The sequence below is a fragment of the Crinia signifera genome, chromosome 8 (assembly GCF_055691185.1).
Source record: "Crinia signifera chromosome 8, ASM5569118v1, whole genome shotgun sequence".
In the NCBI taxonomy this organism is placed as follows: Eukaryota; Metazoa; Chordata; class Amphibia; order Anura; family Myobatrachidae; genus Crinia; species Crinia signifera.
Genome location: NC_139224.1, coordinates 20,981,407 through 21,006,455, shown reverse-complemented (window position 1 = coordinate 21,006,455; position 25,049 = coordinate 20,981,407). Strand labels below are relative to the sequence as shown.

The window sequence follows — 25,049 nt, the reverse complement described above, 5'->3', positions numbered from 1 at the left end:
TACTCGTATATTTATTTATAAAGGGGACACAAAACTCCATCCCCTTCACATGAGATGAACTGCAGTAAGTACTACTTTGAAGAGACCCCCCCCCTCCCACTGCATAGCATCCATTAAAAAAAAATACTCCCATACTATATGAAATCTTACGGGGAGTTGGCTGCCACGATCACTGCTGCTCCCTGCTGCCCAGGGCCGGCGCCACCACTAGGCAGCCTTAAGGTGCCCACAGACGCTACAATTGTACTGTGCTATGCGTTTTTGACTGTACAATGGTTCTATACAATTTTTCTTGCTATGAGATGTGCACTTGGATGCATGTGATGAACCCATGTTTGTAATGTTAAATTTCAGATGTAGTCTAAAAAGTACGTGCAGCACGTACTTTTTTAGACATACAATATCGGGCTTATCGCATCGCACAAGCCTATAAACACCATCCAATAATTGTACATAAGATGCAATTTGTGCTTAAAAAGTACAAAACGCATTCGATAATTGATGTGTCTGTGGGCACCTTTAGGCATTTGCCTAGGGCGCCGGCCACTGCAGGGCAGCAGTTAGGAGCAGGTCCCCGTGGGTGGAGGTGAGTGGCAACTCTCCCCCCATCTCCCCCCCTGGAGCGACTCGGTGGCCACCACCGCTGCATCACCCCCGTGGAGTTACTCAGCGGCCCTAGCCGCATCACACCCGCCCCCTCCCGTTGAACGTTGCAGCGACCCGCGCTGCATTGCTGGGCACCCCCTCGTGGAGCGACCATTGAAGGTGAGCGCCGGAGTGCCCGGCAAACCCCCCCAGTGTAGCACCGGAGCGAAACCCCCCCCCCCTGCGCCTGGGGCGCTCCGGTGCTTTCCACCGGCCCTGCTGCTGCCGCTGCTGCTCCCGACGGGTCCTCATGCCGTCACTGCTCCCTCCTGCCGCCACTGCTTCCGCTGAACCTTCCTGCTGCCACACAGTCTTCTAGCAGCGCTGCGGCAGCCTCAACACATGGTGCCGACAGATCTCCTCATTAGCTGTGTGCGGGTGTGTGGTGACATCGCCAACGCACCAGCTGCAATGAATCCCTGGGACCGCGTCAGGTGCAGCTAGATTCAGGAGTTTAGACAGTCCGCTTTTCTATCCTTTGCGGTCCAGAGATGGACCGTGGTCCGCCAGTTGCCGGTCCCTGCCCTAGAGTTTCACACTCACCAGGATGTTTGCTCCAGGATGGGGTGGATGCAAGGACTGTCCAGTGTCTCAAATAACCTGGGTGCAATCCAGGAATGTTGCTGGGTCGACCTGGATCTCTTTGCGGTGTGAAAGAGTAATTTGGAAAAACCTGGGTCCAGCAACCAGGCATTCCAAACCGGGTTGATACAGGGTAAGTGAATGCATGCGCTCGCATTCTAGTGTGGGGATTCTGGTGGGGAAGGGGGTGTGGCACTAGGTGGGGTGGCGGTTACCTGCTTGTTAGGGTGCGTATGTACAGAGCATAGCGGTCTGAATCAGTCCCAATGTTAACAACGGAATCCAGCCTGTCGGCATTGGTGAACATAAGTATACTGGGAGGGTTAGGCTGCAGGGAGGGGGAGGATTAGGCACTAAGGGGAGGGTTAGGCTGCAGGAGGGGGTGGTTAGGCACTAAGGGTATGGTTAGGCTGCAGGGAGGGGGAGGATTAGGCACTAAGGGGAGGGTTAGGCTGCAGGAGGGGGTGGTTAGGCACTAAGGGGAGGGTTAGGCTGCAGGAGGGGGGTGGTTAGGCACTAAGAGGAGGGTTAGGCTGCAGGAGGGAGTGGTTAGGCACTAAGGGTATGGTTAGGCTGCAGGGAGGGGGAGGATTAGGCACTAAGGGGAGGGTTAGGCTGCAGGGAGGGGGAGGATTAGGCACTAAGGGGAGGGTTAGGCTGCAGGGAGGGGGAGGATTAGGCACTAAGGGGAGGGTTAGGCTCTAAGATAAGGGTTAGGCAGCAACACTAAGCACTAAGGGGTGGATCAGGCTGCGGCGGAGGAGGGGGGGTTAGGTTTAGGCACAAGGTTAGGCAGCGGCCCTGCTGATAATGATTGTGTCATTGAAGGATATTTGGCAGAGTTGCCATCACATATGTAGTACATGGTAAGCCCAATACATCACGGTCCCATTCCTCACGGAGATAGCACTGGACAGCTTCTCTGTCATTGCACATGAATTAAGACTCTAGATTATTATTATTTGTTTTGATATTTGCTTTTCCGATTGTTGCGTTACTTATTCCCTAACTCCGCTGCACATGTCTGCCTGGTATTCGAGCTGCTGGGACCTTCTCTCTTACATCTGATGAGGAACCAGGGGCGGAAGGGACTGCCGCTGACCTGTGTGAAGAGGATCCTGCAGCAGGTATACGGTATATATGTGTCTGCTTCTATAGGTCATCATGAACCAGGGCAAACACAATTCTAACAACACAAGGCAAAGGTGCTCATGGAAGGAACAAAAGGACGATAGTACTGGCCTGAAGAGCTTACAGTCTTACCGGAAAGATGACAGGAGGGAACACGTGACTAGTAATATGAATGGGAAGATCTGTCATGGTTGCTTGTGCTACCCAATTCTGTTCACTGACCGGATACAATGGTATATCCTAAGGGACATATATCAAACCATAGAGAAAGATACATTGGAGACCAGCCAATCAGCATCTATTTTACATTCTACAGGCTGTGTTTTGTTTTTTTCAGGAGATAATTGGTTGATAATTTATCTCCACTTCTCAAATTTTGGATTTATGGCTAGTGGATGTGGGTCTACCCCTTTCACACCGAACAAATAACCCGGGTCCGATCCAGGTTGTTGCCGGGTCTCTGTGCAGTGTGAAAGCACCATTTGAAAATAAACCGGGTCCAGCAACCCGGCATTCCGAACTGGGTTAATAGAAGGGTATTTTATACGGGTCTGACCTGTGTTGCTGGGCAGTGTAAACGGGTAACCCGGGTCGAGCGATTTGGGTCCCATTTACACCATAGGGTGGAGGCAGTGGCAGCTCCAAGCGCTGTCTCCTCCCCCATCCCCCAATGACGTTCCACCGATCCGCCCCGCCCCTGCTTCACATCAGAAACCCAGGAGGGGAGCTTCACCTGGCAAATGCCATGTCTCTCCCGGGACGGACCGGTGTTCGACTCCTGTGTGCGGCCCGCCATTTGCGATGTGAAAGGGGTATTACTGGCTACAGTGATCTATATTCTGCCCTCACCACTCAGGATAACCCTAAATGCTGAATCTCGCTATTCTCAGGTATTGCAAGGTCTGAACTTTCTGCACAAGAATTGTCGTATTATCCACACTGATATTAAGCCAGAAAACATCCTGGTGTGTGTAAAGGCTGACAACATCCAGCACTACATGGCGGAGGCAGCAACATGGAACCACAATAGGAGCTGTGAAGGCGCAGTCGATGGTATGATCATGAAAATACAGCTCAAAATGTGTCAGTGAGTAATGAATACACCTGTGATCCTGCTGTTGGACCTGGAAAATGGGACCAGTTTTGGGTCACGAGAATGGAGTTTGAGAACCACTGCCCTCGGCAGTAGGACACAACAGCAGTGACGGTTCCAGAGGAGAGGCTGCAGCACCATTTAAAATTCAAATAGGGGAGCCATACCAAATGCCAGAGAGTCAGTATGGAATGGCAGTTGGTGGCCGTGGGTGTGGCTCCCGCATTTGAATTTTGAACTGTGCTACAGCCCCTCCTCTGGAGCCGCAACTACACAGCAGCCTCACTTGGTAGTCTATGCGTAGTAACATGCACCGGGGTGGTCATTTGCGGCAAATTGTGGTATTTAAATGAGATGTAGCAGGGTTGGGGGGGGGTCCAGCGGCATCAGGGAGGTTTGCCCTCCTTTTCAGGGGTGACCCAAATTTACGGAGCCTCCCTGCCATTCTGGGAGGGTAGGCGACCCTGATTTACAAGTGTAATCTCAGCCGTGAGTAAGTGAGGCTATATGCCATACTTACGTAGTCCCAGATTTGCGGCCTCATAGGACTGGACAACATCGAGACACCGGTAAGTTTGGGATGAGAGAAGGGGCGAAATGAAGTGTTGTTGCCAATGGTTACTGCTGATGCTATGGTACTTTACCGGCTCACAGCGAAATGAATTGATGTATTAGAAATGCACTATCTTGTCCAGTGTGGGCCCATAATATAAATGATTTCCCCTGGATGGCCTTGAAATTTGTATTTTCATAGACTGAAGCCTGCATTAAGTGGTTTTATACAGTAAGTAATGGGAGTTCTCATATATGTTACATATTCAGTAGTAATAGAATAACTGTCCAAGCCGTGAGACGGCGATATCAATGCTGTTGGCTTAGATTGCTCTGAATCCTTCCAGGGGTTGACGAGAACTTCCTAACGCACCTCTTTGAGACCGGGAATGCAGACATGCTGGGTGTAAAGATCGCAGACTTGGGCAGTGCATGCTGGACAGTGAGTATCCCTGTAAATTCCTGCTACTGCTGGATCATGGGCAATTTGCAATGTCAGCCATTATATAATAGACTTTTATTGGTGGGTTTTGTTGGTTTTGTCAACATTCGTCATGTTGACATGAGAATGCTGATATGGTTGAAATATCAATCTTCACCCTCCTCTCCCACAGCCTAAGTGTAATCCGCCTCTCCCACAGCCTAAATGTAATCCGCCTCTCCCACAGCCTAAGTGTAATCCGCCTCTCCCACAGCCTAAGTGTAATCCGCCTCTCCCACAGCCTAAGTGTAATCCGCCTCTCCCACAGCCTAAGTGTAATCCGCCTCTCCCACTGCACTAACTGTAATCCGCCTCTCCCACAGCCTAAATGTAATCCGCCTCTCCCACAGCCTAACTGTAATCCGCCTCTCCCACAGCCTAACTGTAATCCGCCTCTCCTACAGCCTAACTGTAATCCGCCTCTCCCACAGCCTAAGTGTAATCCGCCTCTCCCACAGCCTAACTGTAATCCGCCTCTCCCACAGCCTAAGCGTAACCATCCTCTCGCGCAGCCTAGCCCACCCTACTGCAGCCTATTTCTCACCCTCCTCTAGGTTCTCCTGGAACCTAACCCTCCCACAGCCTAACCCACACTCCCGCAATCTAACCCTCCCTCCCACAGCCTAAACCTTTACCCTCCCGCAACCTAACCCTCCCTCCCACAGCCTAACCCCATCTCTCACAGCCTAACCCTCCCTCCCACAGCATAACCCTAACCCTCCCTGTAGCCTAATCCTTACCCTCCCTCCCACAGCCTAACCCTAACCCTCCCTCCCACAGCCTAACCCTTGCCCTCCCTTCCACAGCCTAACCCTTGCCCTCCCTCCCACAGCCTAACCCTAACCCTCCCCGTAGCCTAACCCTTACACTCCCTCATACAGCCTAACCCTCCCTCACACAGCCTAACCCTTACCCTTCCTCCCCACAGCCTAACCGTAATCCTCCCTCCCACAACCTAAACCTAAGTACACCCTAGAACAATATCGGCCCGATATGTCATTTCCGCATGAATTGGAATGACATATCAGCCAGATCGCTCACTGTGTGGCCAATTAGCGATATGGTTTGGTCGTTAGCGATATCTTTTGTACTACAGGAGGAAATTGGAGCAGCCAGAAGAAACCTTCACAAATAAGGGGGCAGGAGCTACAGTAAACAGAATTTCTATTAGAATATGTACAATAAAAGTCCGATACTACAAACTTACTGATTTTCCCAGAATGTCTGGGAGACTCCTGAAAAAGTGGCTGATCTCCCATCCTCCTGAACCCGGGGATAACCCAAATCAGAAAGAAAACCGGTGGCTGCAGTAGGTTGGATTTGGAAACTCTAGAATTTAGTAACCTCTATCACATGATGTTTGCAGATTGCTTATGAGTTGTCATTGTAAAAAAAAACGATCTATTTTGCAGTATAAACCCTTTTCTGAAGAAATCCAAACGCAGCAATACAGGGCGCCGGAGGTCCTGCTGGGTTCTGGGTATAGCACTCCCGCTGATATATGGAGCACTGCGTGCATGGTAGGTGTAGTTTATATAGACCCGCTGTGATTACGCCACTGTGATTACGCCACTGGTACGCAGTATAATGTATATGTCCTGCTGTAAACCAGCACAGCAAGGGTGTGTTCACAAGACCGTGAATGTATGCAGACATGGAATGGACCAGATATTACACTAGGAATACACTTATCAATTCCAGGAGGTCAAGAATAGATGTAAATATAGAAGGCGATATGTCATTGGCCGATTGGTTTCCCATAACAACATCCCATGTGAAATAAAACTCCCATCTCAGTTATATTTCCTCCACTGCATCTGGAGCTGTGTCAGAGAACAAGCACAATTCAGTAAAAAAATAATTTTGAACATCTGCAACCAGCATACAGCACCTGTCCGAAGAATCACCTCCATAGCTGTGAAGTTATATATGTGGCTAATTTAAAATAACATATACTATTAAAATCCGTTTAACGCAAGGTGCTTATGGTAATAAGCTGGGGCAGACAGGAAGCGCAGAGCCTTGATTTGTGTTGTAGTTCGCCAATGTCTGTAAAATAGTCTTTATTTCATGAAATAGCTTAAATAACAAATATATCTATTTAGGAAGAGCATTAATGGAGAGAGAATGTGAATAAATATTTCCTTGTGTTCACAGCGCAGCAATAACACGTTTATTGGCGTTGCTGTTTACAGAGAGAGGGAAATGGCCGCCCCCTGCAGATTTCCTCAGGAGGAGAACTAATAAATAGAATATTTGTAATATAATACATACGATTATAAGGAGTAATTACAATTTTTATTTGCTCCTTTGAGTTACTAGGCTGCAGTTACAGTATTACTCATGGTTACTATATATTGAGTGTTTTATTGTACAAATAACAAGGTGCTTTGTTGTCGCAGGCATTTGAAATGGCTACCTCCTACTACCTTTTTGAACCACAGGCTGGAGAACATTTTTCAAGGAATGATGGTAGGAATATACTTCTAGATAAATCTATCACATTCATTCTAAAGTGCCCCTGTCAACTACACAATGCAGGCATGCCTTTTGTGTGTGAGGAGAGTGCAGTCTACACCTTCTCTATTAACTCTAGCATCAATGAAGCCCAGTGAGGGGCAGCCATTTTGTGTGTGAAGAGAGTGCAGTCTACCCCTTCACTTGTCATTTGGCATCACTGAAGCTCAATGAAGGCATCCATTTTGTGTGTGAGGAGATCGCAGTCTACACCTTCTCTATTAACTCTAGCATCAATGAAGCCCAGTGGAGGCAGCCATTTTGTGTGTGAAAAGAGTGCAGTTTATCCCTTCACTTGTCATTTGGCATCACTGAAGCTCAATGAAGGCATCCATTTTGTGTGTGAGGAGAGCGCCGTCCATCCCTTCACTTGTCACTTTGGAATCAGTGACGCTCAGTGAAGGCAGACATTTTGGGTGTGAGTACAGTGCAGGCTACCGCTGCTCTAGTAACTGCGCATCACTGAAGCACTGTGAAGGTAATTCAATTTCTTGTCAGGAACAATATTTATTAGTATAGCAAATCAATTCTCTAGTCTACAGTATCATGGCTATAGTCTCAGATATACCTGATGACTTTGCAAATGTGCACTCCGGGAGCAAGTGAGAACTGTGGGGGACGGATTATTTTCATCATTAGGCGGCTCTATGATGTGGGGGTTGGGGCCAAATTTGCTGATTAAGCTAGTTGTTCCTGCACAGGAGGAATGCTTATTCTAGCATTCATAGTTAGAATTTGCATATGTACTGTGCAGGAGCAAATAGCTCTATCGATAACGTGGCTGCCCCCAGTTAGACAGGTCACAGGTTCTAATCCTGGGTATTACTGCTAATGTGTCAGCTGCCCGCCCGCTTCCTGGACAGGGCGCTCGCAGACGTGAGACACGAGAGAGCTGTCTTACAGCTGCGAGCGCTTGCAAAATCATTCGATGGTCGGTGACCATGGAATCATTTTGTCCCCGTTTTATGCAAAACATCCATTCGACCTCCAATGTTTCTTCATTTTGTCATTTTATTGATTCCGCTAGATCACATCGCCTGTATGATTGAACTGCTTGGTCGCATACCGCCAAAAATAGCTTTTTCCGGAAAACATTCTTCAACATTTTTCAACAAGCAAGGTACGGGGGACCATGTCAGCTGACTACTGATATGCAATATTAGGGGTAAATGTACTAAGATGGTAGTTCAATGATGATGGGATGTTGCCCGTAGCAACCAATCAGAATCTACTACCTAATCATTTAGCACCTTCTAGAAGATAATAGATAGAATCTAGCACTTGCTCGGGCAATGACCGGTTGGATTTAAATTGAAAGAAACATTTGTCTTTGTGCAGTAAGTGTCTTTGTTAATGTTATTTGTTTCATGACAGGTGATCTCCTGCGGGTTCCGTACCTATACCCTTGTGGTCTGTACGACACCCTGGTGAACAGGCGCAAATGGCAGAGGAACGAGGCTCTGGCATTGGCCAGCTTCCTCTTACCCATGCTGGATTATACGCCAGAGAGACGAGCCACCGCAGAGAAGTGTCTGCAGCACCCTTGGTTACAATACTGACGGCGCCCTGTCTGTGTGTCGCTCCACCCTCCTGTTTTTATACCTGACTTCATTATTAAATATCTAATAAGACCTAGTTGTAATGGGCATTATTTTACATGGTCGTGATGCACAAATAACACCTACATGAAACAGCTATTACAAATATATGAATGAAATAGCCATAAACTCACATGGGATTGTAAAAAATAAAAATAAAAAACAGGGTAAAAAAACACACACACACACACACACACACACACACACACACACACACACACACACACACACACACACACACACACACACACACACACACACACACACACACACACACACATTATTATATTATTTATAATCTATCCATTCATGACCTTAAGCCAGGCATGTCCAAACTATGGCCCTCCAGCTGTTGTGAAACTACAAGTCCCATCATGCCTTGCCACAGTTTTGCTATTATGGAAAGCTAAAATGATTGCAAAGCATGCTGGGATGTGTAGCTTCACAACAGCTGGAGGGCAGTAGTTTGGATATGCCTGCCCTAAGCCATACCTCCCAACTGTCACGATTCCGTCGGGACAGTCCCGATTTTCGGGCCCTGTCCCGACGTCCCACCCGCGGCAGGCATTGTCCCGCTGCGGGGGGTGGCAGTTGGGAGACCCCCCAATCTAGTAGAATAGACGCTGTGCGCATGTGCACAGCGTCTATTCTCGTATGAAAATGAGGTCGCGGCTAATTAGCATAAGCCGCGCCCTCATTTGCATACGCCCGCCCCCTTTTCGGGCGCTCGCGCGGCTTTGCCGCGCGAGTGTCCCTATTTCATCCGGACACAAGTTGGGAGGTATGCCTAAGCTACAGAGTTGTGACCAACTGTGGTGGAACTATCGGGTCTGCCATATGGATCAGAGGTGAGGAGCCCCAGCAACACTAGCCCCATTTAGGCTACGGTAGGTGGGTTTACTGTGCATGTTGCAGCCCCCACACAGTGATACCATACCTCCCAACTGTCCCGAATACCGCAGGAACATCCCAGTTTTCGGGGGACGTTCCTGCGTCCCTCCCACGGCCGGCAGCGTCTATTCCAGAGCCTCTGTGCCACCCCCACAGCGTCAAGTGGCCTTGCGGGACGGCGCAATTATAGGCCATGCCCCTTTCTTGTCAAGCCACACCCCCTCATTTCGGGAGCGTGCCTTTGTCACTCCTTCAAAGACTTCAAAGTTGGGAGGTATGTGATAGTGTGAGCTTTTAAATATAAAAAAAACATATATAATTACAATTTATCCTCACAAAATCTCTGAACATTTGATAATCAAATCACATGTCATTAGCCAACATATAGGTGCCATCTGTGAAAAAGTAAGTACACCAGTGGTGGATCCAGTGGTGGGGCTGCAGCACAGTGCAAAAATCAAATAGGGGAGGCCCACCAACTGCGAGTTAGTCAGTTTGGAATGGCAGTTGGTTTGGCTCTCTTAGATGAATTTTAAACTGTGCTGCAGTCCCACTTCTGAACTGCCACTGAAGTACACCCTTATTGATTCGGTTTTCATATCAATAAAGAAGGGCATCTGAGACAGAACACAGGATTTCCTCAGGACAGACGTTTTAGTATCGAAATTGGAAGATTAACGACTCTTATGAAGTAGTCTTTGTTTGGGGTGTGGCCACGCACAGTTGGGCACCAAATGAAAGGTGCGTGGTTTCGGGCATGGTTACACCTCCCTTCGTTATGGGGGAGAAGCATCCCTGTCATTTGAGAAGCGGTATCAGTGCACATAACGTGGGCACATACCACTTTTCTTTCATAACGACCATCCCTTATTTCTTGGACAGATTATAGGTATATAACAGGAAATTTTTGGTAAATCCACTGGCGAGTTAACACAGAATAAATATATATAACACTTACACAGTGAATATTCACAGATCGTAAAGTCTTTTGATCTAAAAAAGACTCAAAACAAGACAAAGACCATAGTGCAGCATCGTCTGAAATAGGGCGGATTTATTTATTATTCAGATTCACTCACATTCTAGTGAAGATAATGCGCATAAATTAGGTCTTTCTCAATCTGGCAGTAACTGCCCCAAACAGTTTCCCGAGGGACTCGATAAAAAGTATATAGTGCAATAATGTCTTTTAAAGTAAAAAAAATGACATTTATTTAAACACACTCACATGTAATCGATATAACATGGTTGCCGACCCTCCCGGAATTCCCGGGAGTCTCCCGAAAATCGGGTCCCCCTCCCGGCCCCCCGGAAGGGTGGGCAACTCTCCCGGAATCTGGGGGACCCCCCTGAACCCACCGAATCGCGGCATGTAAATGCCGCAATCCGCGGGTCTCAGAGGAGGGGGCGGAGCTAAAATGGCACAATCGCGTCATTTTAGCCCCACCCCCTCCATGGATATCAGTAATTTCTACTATTTCCCGCAGTGGGGGCGGGGCTTAATGACGTCACCGTCAAGCCCCCGCCCCCCGATCGGGTAAGGAAAGTCTCCTCTCCGGGCTTCTCCCGGAGAGGAGCATTAAAAAGTCGGCAACCCTGCGATATAAACAGGCATATCACCCCTTGGGTTAGTCAGATCCATATACTATGCCTCAGAGACGCAAAACACCTCCCTCCAAATAGCCGGCCAGCGGTCCTTGTGGGGATGCAGCTGCTCCGGGTGGCCTCAGGCAGGGCTGGCAACAGAAATCTTGGGGCCCGGTACACTGATATCTCTGGGGCCCCCTAAGAACGCCCCCTTGAGCAGAACATTTTTTGTATACCGCTTATTGAATGTGTTTTTTTATTATTACAAAAGACACAATTAATATTCACTAATACTGGAGGGTTGTCTGGGTAAGTACCCTTACAGGAATCCAGGTGGGTGCCTTATAAACCATTTCTAGGCACTGTACTGCCGCAGCTATGCTTACAGCCCGTCAGAACTTTGGGGGCCCTCACTAGCTTGGGGCCCGGTACAGGTGTCCCCCTTTACCCCCCCTATCGCCTGCCCTGGCCTCAGGACAGGATCCGTTCGGTGGTGTTCACACAGCTTTAGCGCGCTTCCGGGCAAACAATGCCCTTCTGAAGAATTGTTTACCCGGTTTTGCGATGAGATGGGATCTAGTACAAAAAGTATGTGCAGCACATACTTTTTGTACTAGATCTCATCTCATCGCAAAACCAAGATGCGATGAGATGCGATGAGATGCGATATTGTATACAATAATTGTAACGTGTATGGGCAGAAAGCTGGTCGGGTAATTTTCTAGGAATGAATAATATGCTCATTTGTTGCATTACCCATAACTACAATAGATAGATATAACTATAACTAGATGGGATACGGTCATTTGGTCGACACCGTTAGGTCGACAAGGGGATAGGTCAACATGGTTCTAGGTCGACATGGGTCTAGGTCAACATTGGGTTTAGGTCGACAGGTCATTAGTTAGACACAAACATTAAGTCGACAAGGTCTAGGACAATCAAAAGGTCAACATGTGGTTTTTCACTGTTTTTTGAGCCGACATGTGCCGACAGGCAGTATTTCATGCGCTACCATCCACTAGGGTGTGGTTGTAGAATAAAATAGTGTGCCCAAAGCATTGCAAGAGATGTGAGGGGATGCGGTGCATTAAAAATGGTGTCCATGTCGACTGCGTCAACATTCGGGTAAAACACAGTGAAAAACCCCATGTTGATCTTTTGACTGTCAACCTAGACCCTGTTGACCTATTGCTTGTAGAACCATGTTGACCTAACAGTGTCGACCAACTTGCTGTAGACCAAACCATCCCAACCCAACTAGATAAACAGTATTTCTGCATACCATTACCACTGCTGCATACGCCTCCTCCTCCAGCCACCAGAGGGCGCACGTCCAAATCAGAGTCACAGCTTGATGGTCACCTCTCTGTATCCCCAACCGGCCAGGCTCGGTTTCCGGTCACCTGAACCGCTGCCGTTGCCATCCTTAGCCCAGCTCTGTCTTCGGTGAATCTGTACGGTAACCCGAGCGGCCACCGTCAGCGGGAGATCGCGCTCCCGGGAGCGAGGCGGTACCCGTGCACGGGAGGTGAGGCAACCTAGAGCCCGGAGCTCGCTGCGGGGGATGAATGGAGATGAGAGGCGGGAATGATAGAATGGGGGTAGCCATGGAGATTAGAGCGCTGCATTGTACGTCAGTGCCGGCCATTGTGGCGATGAGCCGTTCTCTTGCTCCCAGCCCAGGGGGCTTTATGTATATGTGTGAGCGAGTAGGGGGTCACTGACGTGTGACTGGGGAGAACGTTGGCGTTGTGGTTAGTATTGCTGCATTTACAGCACTTTGCTTTACGTATGTTTTGCGCTAATGGTATTATTATTTATATGGTGCCACAAGGGATCTGCAGCGCCCAGTTGCTAAAGGCAAAACAAGAGCACAGTGACTTATTCCCCCGTATACACTGGGTGAGTTGAGCCAATGTGCTGAGCAATCTAGCATCTCTCAGCGATCTGACATTCCGGCGTACTCTGGGGAGAGAACACTGGCGATGGCTAGATATGTCAAACTTGCTTGAAATATCGGTACTTGTTTCCTAGCACAGCCACAATCTTGTGGATCGTGTACCTTTAAGTTAAGGTACACGATCCACACGATGGACCCGATTTCCTTTGAAATCAGGTCCATTTTGCCGGCCAAGGCACAATATCGGGGGCATCGTGTCGGTCGGGACCATTAACATTGGTCCCGACGCGATGCCCCCGATTTTTCCATAGGCTTCAATGTTAAAAAATATTTTAACATTGAAATCGTGTCGGGAAAGGTAAAATATCGGGGGCATCGCGTCGGTCGGGACCATTAACATTGGTCCCGACGCGATGCCCCCGATTTTTCCATAGGCTTCAATGTTAAAATATTTTTTAACATTGAAAGTGTGAAAAAATGTGAAAAATGTGAAATGGGCCAATATGACCCATTTCACATTCCCCGTCGTCACCCCACGATAGACGCCAACCCGAAGCGTGGCGAGCGCAGCGGTGCGCGTCCTCCGACCTTTTCATTCCCCTACTATCCACGTCGGCGTGGAGTTGAGAATAGAATAGTGTGGCGAGCCCCGCGAGGGGACGCGTATAACTTCACAGGTATACGCGTCCCCTCGCTGCGCTCGCCACGCTATTCTATTCTCAACTCCACGCCGACGTGGATAGTAGGGGAATGAAAAGGTCGGAGGACGCGCACCGCCGCCGCTCGCTGCGCTCGCCACGCTTCGGGTTGGCGTCTATCGTGGGGTGGGGTTTACGCCGTTTAATTTGGGGGGGGGGAGGGAATATTTGACATTGAATCCAATGTAAAATCGGGTCCCAGGGACCCGATTTACATTTCATTCAATCAAAAAATCGGGTCGATGCGATCAACGCGATTTTTCCGACATGACCACCAAATCGGGGTGGCCGTGCTAGGAAACAAGTACCGAAATACCTAGTCCGTCGATATCGACGCATGGTGCCGGGCATCATCTGTGCTGCATTTCTAAGCAATCTAGTCAGATGCCCATAAAGAGGCATACAGATGTGGGGACCCATCTCTCTGGCTGAGGGACAGGCTTAAGTACGATCACTCAATACACGTCGCTGTACATCGGCGATGCACTTGGCAATGCTGAGTGATCGTGCTGGGCTGTGCTTTGCCTATTTTTAATAGGAAAAGCCTTGCGATTTATACCCCTTTCACATCAGAAATGCAGAGACCAACCCAGGAATTAAATTCCAGGGACATTCCCGAGTTGGGAGCCATTCATACATACTTTTGAAGCAGGGATAACCTGGGTCTGCACCTTTCACACTGAACCCAGGATGACCCTGCATTTATATGAGAATAGCATTGAAAATGGCCTTTTTTAGGCCCACAAAGATGGGTTAAAGGGAGGGCCTTTGCAGACATTGCAGGCTTTCATGGTTGACATAGCACTGCTGGGGTCTGTTGTACCACAGAACTTGCACAGTGTCTTCCTTTATGCTGTGTGATTGCCACTGCAGACATTCTTGGCTTTCAGGGGGTTAAAACACACTGCCGGGTTGCTGCAGAACATGCACAGTGTCTCCCTGCCCGCTGTATGCTGCCTCTAGGCGTGTCTGTGACCGTCCACCACAACAGGAAGTTGCCCTGCTAGCAAATCAGCATTAGCAGAGGCAGCACGGGAAGGAGGAACATGTCCCTGCACCTTTCACACCAGCCATTAGTCCGAGAAGGACCCGGGAGCAACCCTGCTACCTATCAGGGTTGAAATGCCAGCAAATTAACCTGGGAATTTGTCCCTGGAATCTTTCACACCAGCTCTAGTCCCGGGTTGTTCCCGGACCCAACCCGGGAATTTAGGCTGGTGTGAAAGGGGTATTTGTAGGAAAGTGATAGTGGCGCGTGGGACCGCGCATCGCAATTGCTGAAGGGCATATTAGTGCTCCATTTTGTGATCTAGCCAGATCGCTTATGGGGCTTACACACTTAGCGATTTGTACCAGTGATTTAGAATGGGAGATTCTGCGTAAGAATTTAGATCGTTCAGAAAGTGACAGCGATGTCCACCAGGGATTAAGAATGGGAGATTTAAGTTAAGCAAGTTATCGCCGATTGCTATCCCCACTACACAAAAACAAGGGTGATGTGTAGTCTCTTGCTAAGCAATCTGACTAGATTTATCTAGCAGGCTGTTATACATCTCCGTGCATCGCTGTGGGCCCTACACACACACAACGATGTGTGCTTCATTTCTAAGAGATCTAGTCAGATTGCTTAGAACAGAGGTTCCCAAACTCTGTCCTCAGGACCACACACAGTTCACGTTTTCCAGGTCACCCAACTGGTGCATTAATTACTCATTGACACATTTTAAAAGATCCACAGGTGGAGCTAATACTTCACTTGTGATTCTGTGAGGAGACCTGCAAAACATGCACTGTGTGGGGTCATGGGAACTGAGTTTGAGAACCTGTGGCTTACAAATTAGCCTTTTACCACTACGTGCTTTGGCCCCATTTGAAATAGCATTGAAATCTGTGCGTATACCCCTTTACAGTCCAGGACAAGTACAGTGAAATTATTAATTACCAGCGCACACATATTCCGCAGCATTGTACAGAGAATTTTTGAACATTCACATAATTCCCTGCCCCAGTGGAGTTTACAATCTATAGTTCATACCACATATACACAAACACGGACATTCTAGGGTTAATTTTGTTGGGCGCCAATTAACCTACCAGTATATTTTCGGATTGTGGGAGGAAACCGGGGGCACCCGGAGGAAACCCACAAAAGCACAGGGAGAATATACAAACTCTGCACAGTTAGGGCCTTGGTGGGAGTCTGACCCATGACCTCAGTGCTGTGAGGCCATGATGCTAACCATTAAACCATCTGTGCCTACAGCTAAGGATGCTGAAATAAGTATCGGGGTGGCAGAACGGGGGTATTTGATGCCGTTGGAGCATGGAGTGGAAGATGGTTTATGTAACATAAGAAAAGCACATGAGGGGAGAAGGCCCTGCTCGTGAGATCTGATATTCTATAGGGGGGATAGACAGGGGTTACACAGACTGGGTAGACAGTGAGCATATAACAACGATTTTGGACAGTAGACCACAAACATTTTTGAATTTACGGCGCCCTAGACTATCAGAATTATTTTCATGGCACCCCTAGGACGCAAGTTTTTGTTTTCTAACAGACAAACTCTTACATGTGGTAGGAAATATGGAGTAGATTGCACTGTCCAGGGCAGATGTGATTGAATTAAATATCCTCTGTAAAACACTATAGAATATATTTGCTCTTTATAAGTAACTGGTAATAAATTATCTGGGTAATGCACTGTGTATTTACATGAGCGGCTGTTGCTGTGTATTTACATGGGCGGCTGTTGCTGTGTATTTACATGGGCGGCTGTTGCTGTGTATTTACATGGGCGGCTGTTGCTGTGCATTTACATGGGCGGCTGTTGCTGTGCATTTACATGGGCGGCTGTTGCGGTGCATTTACATGGGCGGCTGTTGCGGTGCGTTTACATGGGCGGCTGTTGCGGTGCGTTTACATGGGCGGCTGTTGCGGTGCGTTTACATGGGCGGCTGTTGCGGTGCGTTTACATGGGCGGCTGTTGCGGTGCGTTTACATGGGCGGCTATTGAAGGCGTGGATTATCATCCAGTGAGATTGTTTGCTGAATTACTGGAGTATTTTCCTCTTCTAGTCTAATGGAGACATGCGATCAGGATCCGTCCGACGCAGCTCAGGGAACCATGGACGTGAACGTAGATTATTTACAGCAGCTTAAAGATTTGGATATACCTGAAGAAGAGGCAAAAAAGGTGGGTTTGCCAATACCGGCATGGTTGGTTCTTTTGTAACACAGAAACCCATTTTGATGACTGTGTGACCCATACGCAGCATTGTTTATGGGTTCCCCTGATTTGCATTTGTCACATCCTGATTTATCCATTCAGCAAATGCCAATCTGATCAGTGATCATCGGACTCGTTGATCCTGATCATTTTGTTTGGTGTGAATTGTTTAACGCATTTCCAACATGTTGAATGTCCCCAACCCATGCATTGGGAGAACAGGAAATTGCCCATAATGTACAGTCCCCCATTACACAGTGTAGAACTGAAAAGATGTGTAGTACCAGCAATGTCTTTAAACTGTTATTTTCCTTATGTTCCTGTAGGCTCTTATTCTGACTGGAAATGTGTCTGCGGAAGAGGCTGCAATATTTTACTTTGACAGCTTAGAGAGCCAGAATCAGGTAACCAGTAACAACTGGACACGCCCCTCATGCCTGCTTGTTCAAGTGCTGACCAATGAGATCTGTTGCCCACTTAGGGAAGCTCAGAACACAATGTTACTGATGGTGGATTATTCAAATTACCTCCTACAATCAATTGTATCAAAGCAAAGCTTCCTATTTAAGCTATGCGACTCGGTTCTATAAAATATGGACTTTCATTTTTAACTGTGAAGTGTCACGCTACTTATGCTGCTCTCAGACCGCATAACTGGCTTTGACCCTGTATTTGAAAACGTTTCCAAAAACGGGTCTGCCAGGTAAAACTCCTTTCACAATTCATCTCTTAAAGGGTATATTACCGTTTAAGTGGCGTTTCTTTTTTGACACTGGCAGAGTATGGCTGGATGCATTGCATTTGTAAAAAAAAGTGTCTTTCGGAAAATGGCTGCCCCATAGGAAAGCCTGTTTAAAAAAACTGTCTTTCGTATGGGGGCAGCCATTTTCCGAAAGTCACTTTTCTTAAAGGGGAGGGGGGGGCGAAGCGGGGGTGAATTGCATTGAATATTTAATGAGCACTCATTAAATATTCAATTGCGCTGAGTCACAAATACCGTTTCAGACCCGATTTTGATGCCAAAATACCGGGTCTGAAACGGGTAGGACCCTCCATTTTAACCGTTTAAAAAAAAAACCTGCTTTTTTAAAACGGTAAAGTGTTTGTGCACCTTTCAGACTGCACAGATTACCGTTAAAAATTGGCAAAATACCGGTTTTTAAGTGCGGTCTGAAAGGGGCATTAATTTCTGGAAAAGTCATGTGATCACTGGTGACCCCAAACATCCTGACATGTTGTCATAATTATTGTTTTGGCCAGTTGTGATGAGGTTTATCCCCTCAAGCTGCAACAAAATCTAATTTGTCCGTCATACTAACGTCACCAGCTAAAGAAACCAAGGGGGTTATTTTATTTCTCTTGTATATGTATAAGAGGTTCTGTTACCTGCATCTGCTGATCATTATGCTTTTACCCCATCTAGGAAGTAGATGAAGATAATCTTTATTACAAGATGGTATTTGTGGTGAATATGGATCTCTCCATGGGGGTGGGAAAGGTACGTTTTTCTTTTGGTAAATGTAACTGTGTGTTAATGCTGTGTATGGCTTTATACTGGTTATGTCATAATGATGAGCCTGTGTAAATTTATATTGTTGGTACTTGTGTATTAGCTGGGCGCCCGGTACATAGTTAACGTAGCGCTGCTGTCAGAATTAGCGTAGTGTTCACGTGGCCAGCGTAGTCAGTCAGAAGTAGCGTAGTTAGTGTAGTCAGTCAGAATCAGCATAGTGTTCCCGCGACCAGCGTAGTCAGTCAGAAGTAGCGTAGTTAGTGTAGTCAGTCAGAATCAGCGTAGTGTTCCCGCGACCAGCGTAGTCAGTCAGAAGTAGCGTAGTGTTCACGTGGCCAGCGTAGTCAGTCAGAAGTAGCGTAGTTAGTGTAGTCAGTCCGAAGTAGCGTAGTTAGTGTAGTCAGTCAGAATCAGCGTAGTGTTCCCGCGACAAGCGTAGTTAGCGTAGTCAGTCAGAAGTAGCGTAGTGTTCACGTGGCCAGTGTAGTCAGTCAGAAGTAGCATAGTTAGTGTAGTCAGTCAGAAGTAGCGTAGTTAGTGTAGTCAGTCAGAATCGGCGTAGTGTTCCCGCGACCAGCGTAGTCAGTCAGAAGTAGCGTAGTGTTCACGTGGCCAGCGTAGTCAGTCAGAAGTAGCGTAGTGTTCACGTGGCCAGTGTAGTCAGTCAGAAGTAGCGTAGTTAGTGTAGTCAGTCAGAATCAGCGTAGTGTTTCCGCGACCAGCGTAGTTAGCGTAGTCAGTCAGAAGTAGCGTAGTGTTCACATGGCCAGTGTAGTCAGTCAGAAGTAGCGTAGTGTTCATGTGGCCAGTGTAGTCAGTCAGAAGTAGCGTAGTTAGTGTAGTCAGTCAGAATCAGCGTAGTGTTCCCGCGACCAGCGTAGTTAGCGTAGTCAGTCAGAAGTAGCGTAGTGTTCACGTGGCCAGCGTAGTCAGTCAGAAGTAGCGTAGTTAGTGTAGTCAGTCAGAATCAGCGTAGTGTTCCCGCGACCAGCGTAGTTAGCGTAGTCAGTCAGAAGTAGCGTAGTGTTCACGTGGCCAGCGTAGTCAGTCAGAAGTAGCATAGTTAGTGTAGTCAGTCAGAATCAGCGTAGTGTTCCCGCGACCAGCGTAGTTAGCGTAGTCAGTCAGAATCAGCGTTGTGTTCCGGCGACCAGCGTAGTCAGTCAGAAGTAGCGTAGTTAGTGTAGTCAGTCAGAATCAGCGTAGTGTTCCCGGCGACCAGCGTAGTCAGTCAGAAGTAGCGTAGTGTTCACGTGGCCAGCGTCCCTGTCGGATATGTGTTCCTGAAACACCCCCACTATCCACGGCAGCCCGGCGTTACGCGTCCTCCCGACCTGTTCATACCCCTACTATCCATGCTTTGGGCTGGCGTGGATAGCGTGGGTTTGAAAATGCCTCCTTTATTGTACATAGGACGCACTTGTGTCCGCATACCCCCGTTATGCATGAGACGCATGTGCTAATAATTACTGAGACGCAGGAGCATCTGAGGTGCACCTGCGTCTCAGACAGCTGGAGCGCCTCTCCGCCGGCGCCTGCATGATCCCCTCTCCGCCGGTGTCCACCAAGGCAAGGGATCTGGCGGTTACCAGCGCTAGGTGAGAGGCGCTCACTAGGCTTGGCATGGACGCCAGGGACAGAGCATTAGACACCAGGGACAGAGCCGGGCTGCCGTGTAGTCACTATGCTAACTACGCTAGGCAGCCGTTGGACTATGCTAGCAGCATAGCTTAGCCTACGGCTGCGTACGTATGATAATTGGGCGCCCGGCTAATACACAAGTACCATTTTTTTTTTTATAATCTTTGAACTAACATTATAATGAAATGATATATTTCCCACTATTGGCAGGCTTACGGCACCCTGCCTCCTCCTGTGCTGGGGATGCAGAGGCTAGTGCACCTCTCCCTATCTCCCCTGCACCTCTCCCTATCTCCCCTGCTTGATGAACAGATGCCATGAGTATGCACTGGTGTGCCTTCCCAAATAATTAGTCCTGCCCTAACAATACAATTGATTGAATACTGCCTGAAGAGTATACTTTATTAGGTGGCATTCCATCCAAATTGTACTTGTGTCTCATTCTTTAATTGGCTGCCTGTTAAATCTTAACCTATTCAGCAGGTCATTTGAGGTGGTTTGAAACCAAGAGAACCAATCGCATAATCCTAGATTTGGCTTGTGATTGGTCCATCTGCTCAGCCTTCCTGCCTCCCCATTGTGTTGATCTTTACATGGTTTTCTGTGTAGTTGGAACAGTGGAGGAAGCCTTTCCTCTCCCCTGTGGTTCAGTGGAGAATAATAAAGACCATTTGTACTGCCCTGTAAAGAATTGTCTGGCATACGATACGATAAGTCTGTTATGACCATGAGACGTGGCAGGACGTGGTATATTCATGAATCTAACCCTCACCCTTCCTCTCTTTCCTCAGATTGCTGCCCAGGTGGGGCATGGAGCAGTCGCCCTATATCAGCTCTTGTTAAAGGAAGCGAAGACCAGGGAGATGGCCTATAAATGGGAGGAGTATGGGTAAGAGCGCATAATTACCAGAATATTTTAATAACCGAGCCCGTGCCACCGCCATGTCCATACATAAGCCCCTAGAGAGCATCCTCCCCAGGAGTTGTAAACTATCCCATTAGTTAGTGGGCCTTCTGTGGCACCTTCCAGGGTGGTGTTAAATCTATGCACTGTAAAATACAATACATATTTAGTATGTGATAATGTTAACCTTGTGACCAGCAGCAGCTCCTACCTGTTCTGAGTAGGGCGGCTGCCACTGCCTGGTCCACCAGTGGGGAAGAGCGCCTGCTGCCTCCACTGGTCATGTCCCAGCACCTGCTTAATGAAGCTGATGGGCATCGGGACCGACTGACTGCGCATGCGCAAACCTCAGCTTCTATGGACTGCATTGACTGCAGTCCATAGAAGCTGGGCAGGTAGACGACAAGGCAGGGAGTGGCTTCCTATAGGAAGCCAGCTCTCTGCTAATTGCAGTCCAGACTGGCAGTCGCAAAGGAAGGAAACACCTCCCGATGGGACTGCTTTTAGAATCTGTGACTGACCGGTACATTTTCTAATAGGAAGTCGCTGCCAGTCACAGTCAAGCAGCTCACTCATTCAGTGGCGGATTTTACAGGGGGGCACTGCAATTCTGCAGCCCATATGTAAAATCTACTGTTGCTTGTGACCAGTGACATATAGTTGACCAGCGATGACTTCTGATAAGATATTGCAAGAACAGAGAGGCAACTGATTTGCATGTAGATAGTGACTGGGGGGGTTTATGTGTCCGATGGGTAGAAGTAGCCTAATATACCTTCAAGGAAACTTCTAATGTAATCAATTGTTACTGAGGAAGGGAGAGGTCTTGGGGTCTACTAGGTGACTACATACAGTTGACCAGCAATGGAGACACTGGTGGTCACAATCCTGCTCGTTAGTGCCTGACCCAGGATACATACGCTCAGGATGCCAGCAGTTGATATTTCTGCATCTGGATTCCAGCACTGGTCTTCTGGCCGGTAGTTAGGATGTTGTGGTATTGTGACTGCCAGTGTTCCATCCGGATACTGACTTCGAAGACCTAAGTCACTTTTCATACTGTGCCTTATTTATAAAGAACATTTATCTCTAGAAATTAGCCACTTAAGTGGTGTGCCCAGAGATTTTCCAGGCTCAGCTGCGCTGTCGCAGCGGGCTGTCCCGGAAATTCTCTGGGCATACAATAGGTGCTCGCCAGTGGTGTCCAGGTGCGCACCACTGGCGCAGCACCTCTAGTGCCCAACCCCCGCCACAAATCCCCCAGTCCCCCCATCCCCTTGCTTTTGTCCGGCGGCAGCGATCCCCTGCCGCCCTTCCCCGCTAGCCGCCCGTCACTAATTTTACAGTGACGTTGGCGGCAGGCTAGGGTATGGTCGGCGCGGCTTGGGGGGACTCGGGAGCGCTCAGGCACCCGAGTACTTCCGAGCCGCCGCGATCATCCCACAGCCGGCCGCCGACGTCACTGCTGAAAGTGACAGTCGCCGGCAAAGGCAGGGGGGGACAGCGCAGCGGCGGCATGGAAGCTCCGGCGTACGAATGCCGGAGCAGGAGGGGGGGGGGGGGGGGGGAGACTACAAAGTCCTGTGGTGGGTTTTGCTGGGGCAGGACAAACCTGCCCTGGTAGGTTTGTCCTGCCCCAGCAAAACCCACCACTCAAGGGGTTAAATCCAAGACTGTTGCATAACATTGCATTTTACTATACAAAAAGTAAGGAGACATAGTGAAAATGGGGAAAAATATTATACATATTATGACCAACAAAAACTAGATCTTTAATAAGAGAGATATTTGCTACCCTGTTAAGTGTGAACATTTCTAAAGTGAATTTATATATTTCCTGGGTTGAGTTAGTTTTGTTAGAAAGAGTGAACTAGAATAAGGCCCTTTTGTTTCTGTGCAGGGTAAATACTGGCTGCTTTATTTTTGCACTGCAATATAGATATCAGTTTGAAGTACACCCCCACACAAATCTAACTCTCTGTACAGGTTACATCTGCCCCACCTGCAGTGCACATAGCTTTGGCCCTTATTCTGGTTCACTCGCAGAGGCAAATTCTTTCTCAAATGGACAAAGCCATGTGCACTGCAGGTGGGGCAGATGTTACTTGTGCAGAGAGAATTAGATTTGGGTGGGGTTTTACTTCAAAGTGAGATCTATATTGCAGTGTAAAAATAAAGCAGTCAGTATTTACCCTGCACAGAAACAAAATATCTCCCCCCAAATCTAATTCTCTCTGCACAAGTTACATCTGCCCCACCTGCAGTGCACATGGTTTTGTCCATTTGAGAAGAAATTTACCTTTGCGAGTGAACCAGAATAAGGGCCAACCTGAATCACCCCCTTGGTAGATTAGGCAATTCTATGATGTCCTATTTGGGTTTCCCTTTATCTCTTCAGGGCTAAAAAGGTTGTTGTTCAGGGTTCTAATACAGCTCACCTATTGGAGTTACAAGCCCTGGCGATCAGTATGGATCTACCCGCGTATCTGGTACAGGATGCCGGCAGGACCCAGGTAACCGAGTGATTGGTCCCATGTCACTACACGAAGAATGCATGTCGGCTAAACTCACTGGCCAACGTTTCTCATCTCCCTATCAGATTGCAGCTGGCTCACATACGGTCCTGGCAGTCATGGGGGAAGAAGAAATCGTGAATAAGGTGACGGGCAAACTGAAGTTGCTGAACTAAGAGACGGCACTAGGAGCGGAGAGCAGCCCCATGCTGGTGAGAGGGGAAGGCTGTTGTGGTGACCCTAACCAAAGCGGTCATCTGCGCAGAGAGCGAGAACGCGGCGGGACTCGTCTCGTACGCGCCGTACTGACAAGCAATGCTCTGCATCCATCGCCACTCACAAAACGGGAGCTACTGTGTCTTATGGCACATCCAAAACATTAGCGGTGTATCTACGTAGCCAAATACGCTATCACAGATCACTAGTGGGATACCGATTAGGCAGATAAAGTACTGTATATGGAACTTCATGAGCGTAGAGGTTTCACATTAAATGACCCGAAACAGATTTAACTAGTATGTTTGGTGTTAGTGGTAATTTAATCCCGAAAAGCCTCAAAGAAGTATTTCCTACATTCAGCTAAATTCCGTCACAAATACAGTATAATCGTATTCGATATTCAACCAACCAAACAGAAGCAGACAAGCAGTATTCCTTTACCTTGTTCATTATCGTAGTTGTTGTGGTTACAATGTACTTAATAACAAACCACTTCCTCATTTTATATTGTTGTGCCATTATATCAAATGTACGTCCCCTATAATATTAATGTCCCCCCCCCCTTTCTCCAATACACAGACCTGTGTCTGTGCTCTGTGATTGGCTTGTCAAGGCGGCCAGGTTAGAAATGTACCCTTGCAAATGAGCTATTTAAGATCGGAACAAAGTTGCCGGACGCCCAGATATCTGTAAAAGTCTGATGTGCGCTGAACAAATGCTTCCGCCAGTGGAACCACGTAATACAAGTACTTGCTTTCAAGGAACGTACGTATTTGTCATTATTGCTGTTTTCTGTATGTATTAAGCAAATGTCACTTCAATAGCTACTGTCTAAGTAAAATGATCGCGTTCCACTTTCCAGTCTGTCGTGGTTGTAAGGAATCAGTGGGTGCAGTTCTGCACTGCAGGCAACGCCGGTTCCGTTTTGTCACAGATAATGACCAGCATGGATCTGTCTGTGACTCCCTTGAAATCACTAAGTTTGCTCTGTTGTAACTGGATGTTTTGTATAGTAACGCAAAATTGATGTAAATGTGAATTCCTCAGCATTTTTAGTAAATGGTTTCCTATTAAATCCAGCCTCTTCTGATTTATTTGCAATCATTTATGGTGTAAAATAGTGGTCCGCTGTCTTCTTGGGCATCTTGCCTAGGTGTTTTATTCCAGAGGAGGATGCATCTTGCCGGGTTCGGTATAGCACACCGACAGTCTGGATCCCGACAGACTCAGACAGCGGGGCGAGCGGAACAAATCCCCTTGCGGGCTCGCTGCGCTCACCATGCTGCGGGCTCAGTGGCTCACTACACTCGCCACATATTATGTTCTCCCTCTATGGTGGTCGTGGGAGAAT

General features: G+C 47.9%; 2 protein-coding genes across 2 annotated transcripts in view; both read left to right on the top strand.

Moving 5' to 3' along the window:
• LOC146027209 (SRSF protein kinase 3-like) overlaps nt 1–8,601 on the top strand; it is a 30,006-nt gene extending 21,405 nt beyond the window's left edge. Inside the window, exons 7-13 of the mRNA XM_083158165.1 lie at nt 2,248–2,354; nt 3,249–3,411; nt 4,351–4,445; nt 5,897–6,004; nt 6,887–6,956; nt 8,029–8,121; nt 8,376–8,601. Coding sequence (XP_083014291.1) covers nt 2,248–2,354; nt 3,249–3,411; nt 4,351–4,445; nt 5,897–6,004; nt 6,887–6,956; nt 8,029–8,121; nt 8,376–8,560 — 821 coding nt within the window. The 3' untranslated portion in view covers nt 8,561–8,601. The remainder of the gene's footprint in view (nt 1–2,247; nt 2,355–3,248; nt 3,412–4,350; nt 4,446–5,896; nt 6,005–6,886; nt 6,957–8,028; nt 8,122–8,375) is intronic.
• A 3,845-nt stretch (nt 8,602–12,446) lies between these two features.
• Nucleotides 12,447–24,773, top strand: LOC146025851 (putative peptidyl-tRNA hydrolase 2). Its single transcript, XM_083155961.1, has 7 exons — nt 12,447–12,608; nt 16,758–16,875; nt 17,235–17,312; nt 18,332–18,406; nt 20,854–20,951; nt 23,365–23,479; nt 23,566–24,773. The coding sequence occupies exons 2-7, from the start codon at nt 16,762–16,764 to the stop codon at nt 23,653–23,655; spliced, it is 570 nt and encodes a 189-aa protein (XP_083012087.1). The 5' UTR covers nt 12,447–12,608; nt 16,758–16,761; the 3' UTR covers nt 23,656–24,773.
• The last annotated feature ends 276 nt before the right edge of the window (nt 24,774–25,049 follow it).

Excerpts from the sequence above, each read along its gene's own strand:
- LOC146025851 (XM_083155961.1), top strand. The coding sequence starts at position 16,762 with ATGGAGACATGCGATCAGGATCCGTCCGACGCAGCTCAGGGAACCATG. Across the intron at positions 17,313-18,331 it reads GCTTAGAGAGCCAGAATCAG|GAAGTAGATGAAGATAATCT; the intron begins GTAACCAGTAAC and ends TACCCCATCTAG. Across the intron at positions 23,480-23,565 it reads AGGATGCCGGCAGGACCCAG|ATTGCAGCTGGCTCACATAC; the intron begins GTAACCGAGTGA and ends TCTCCCTATCAG.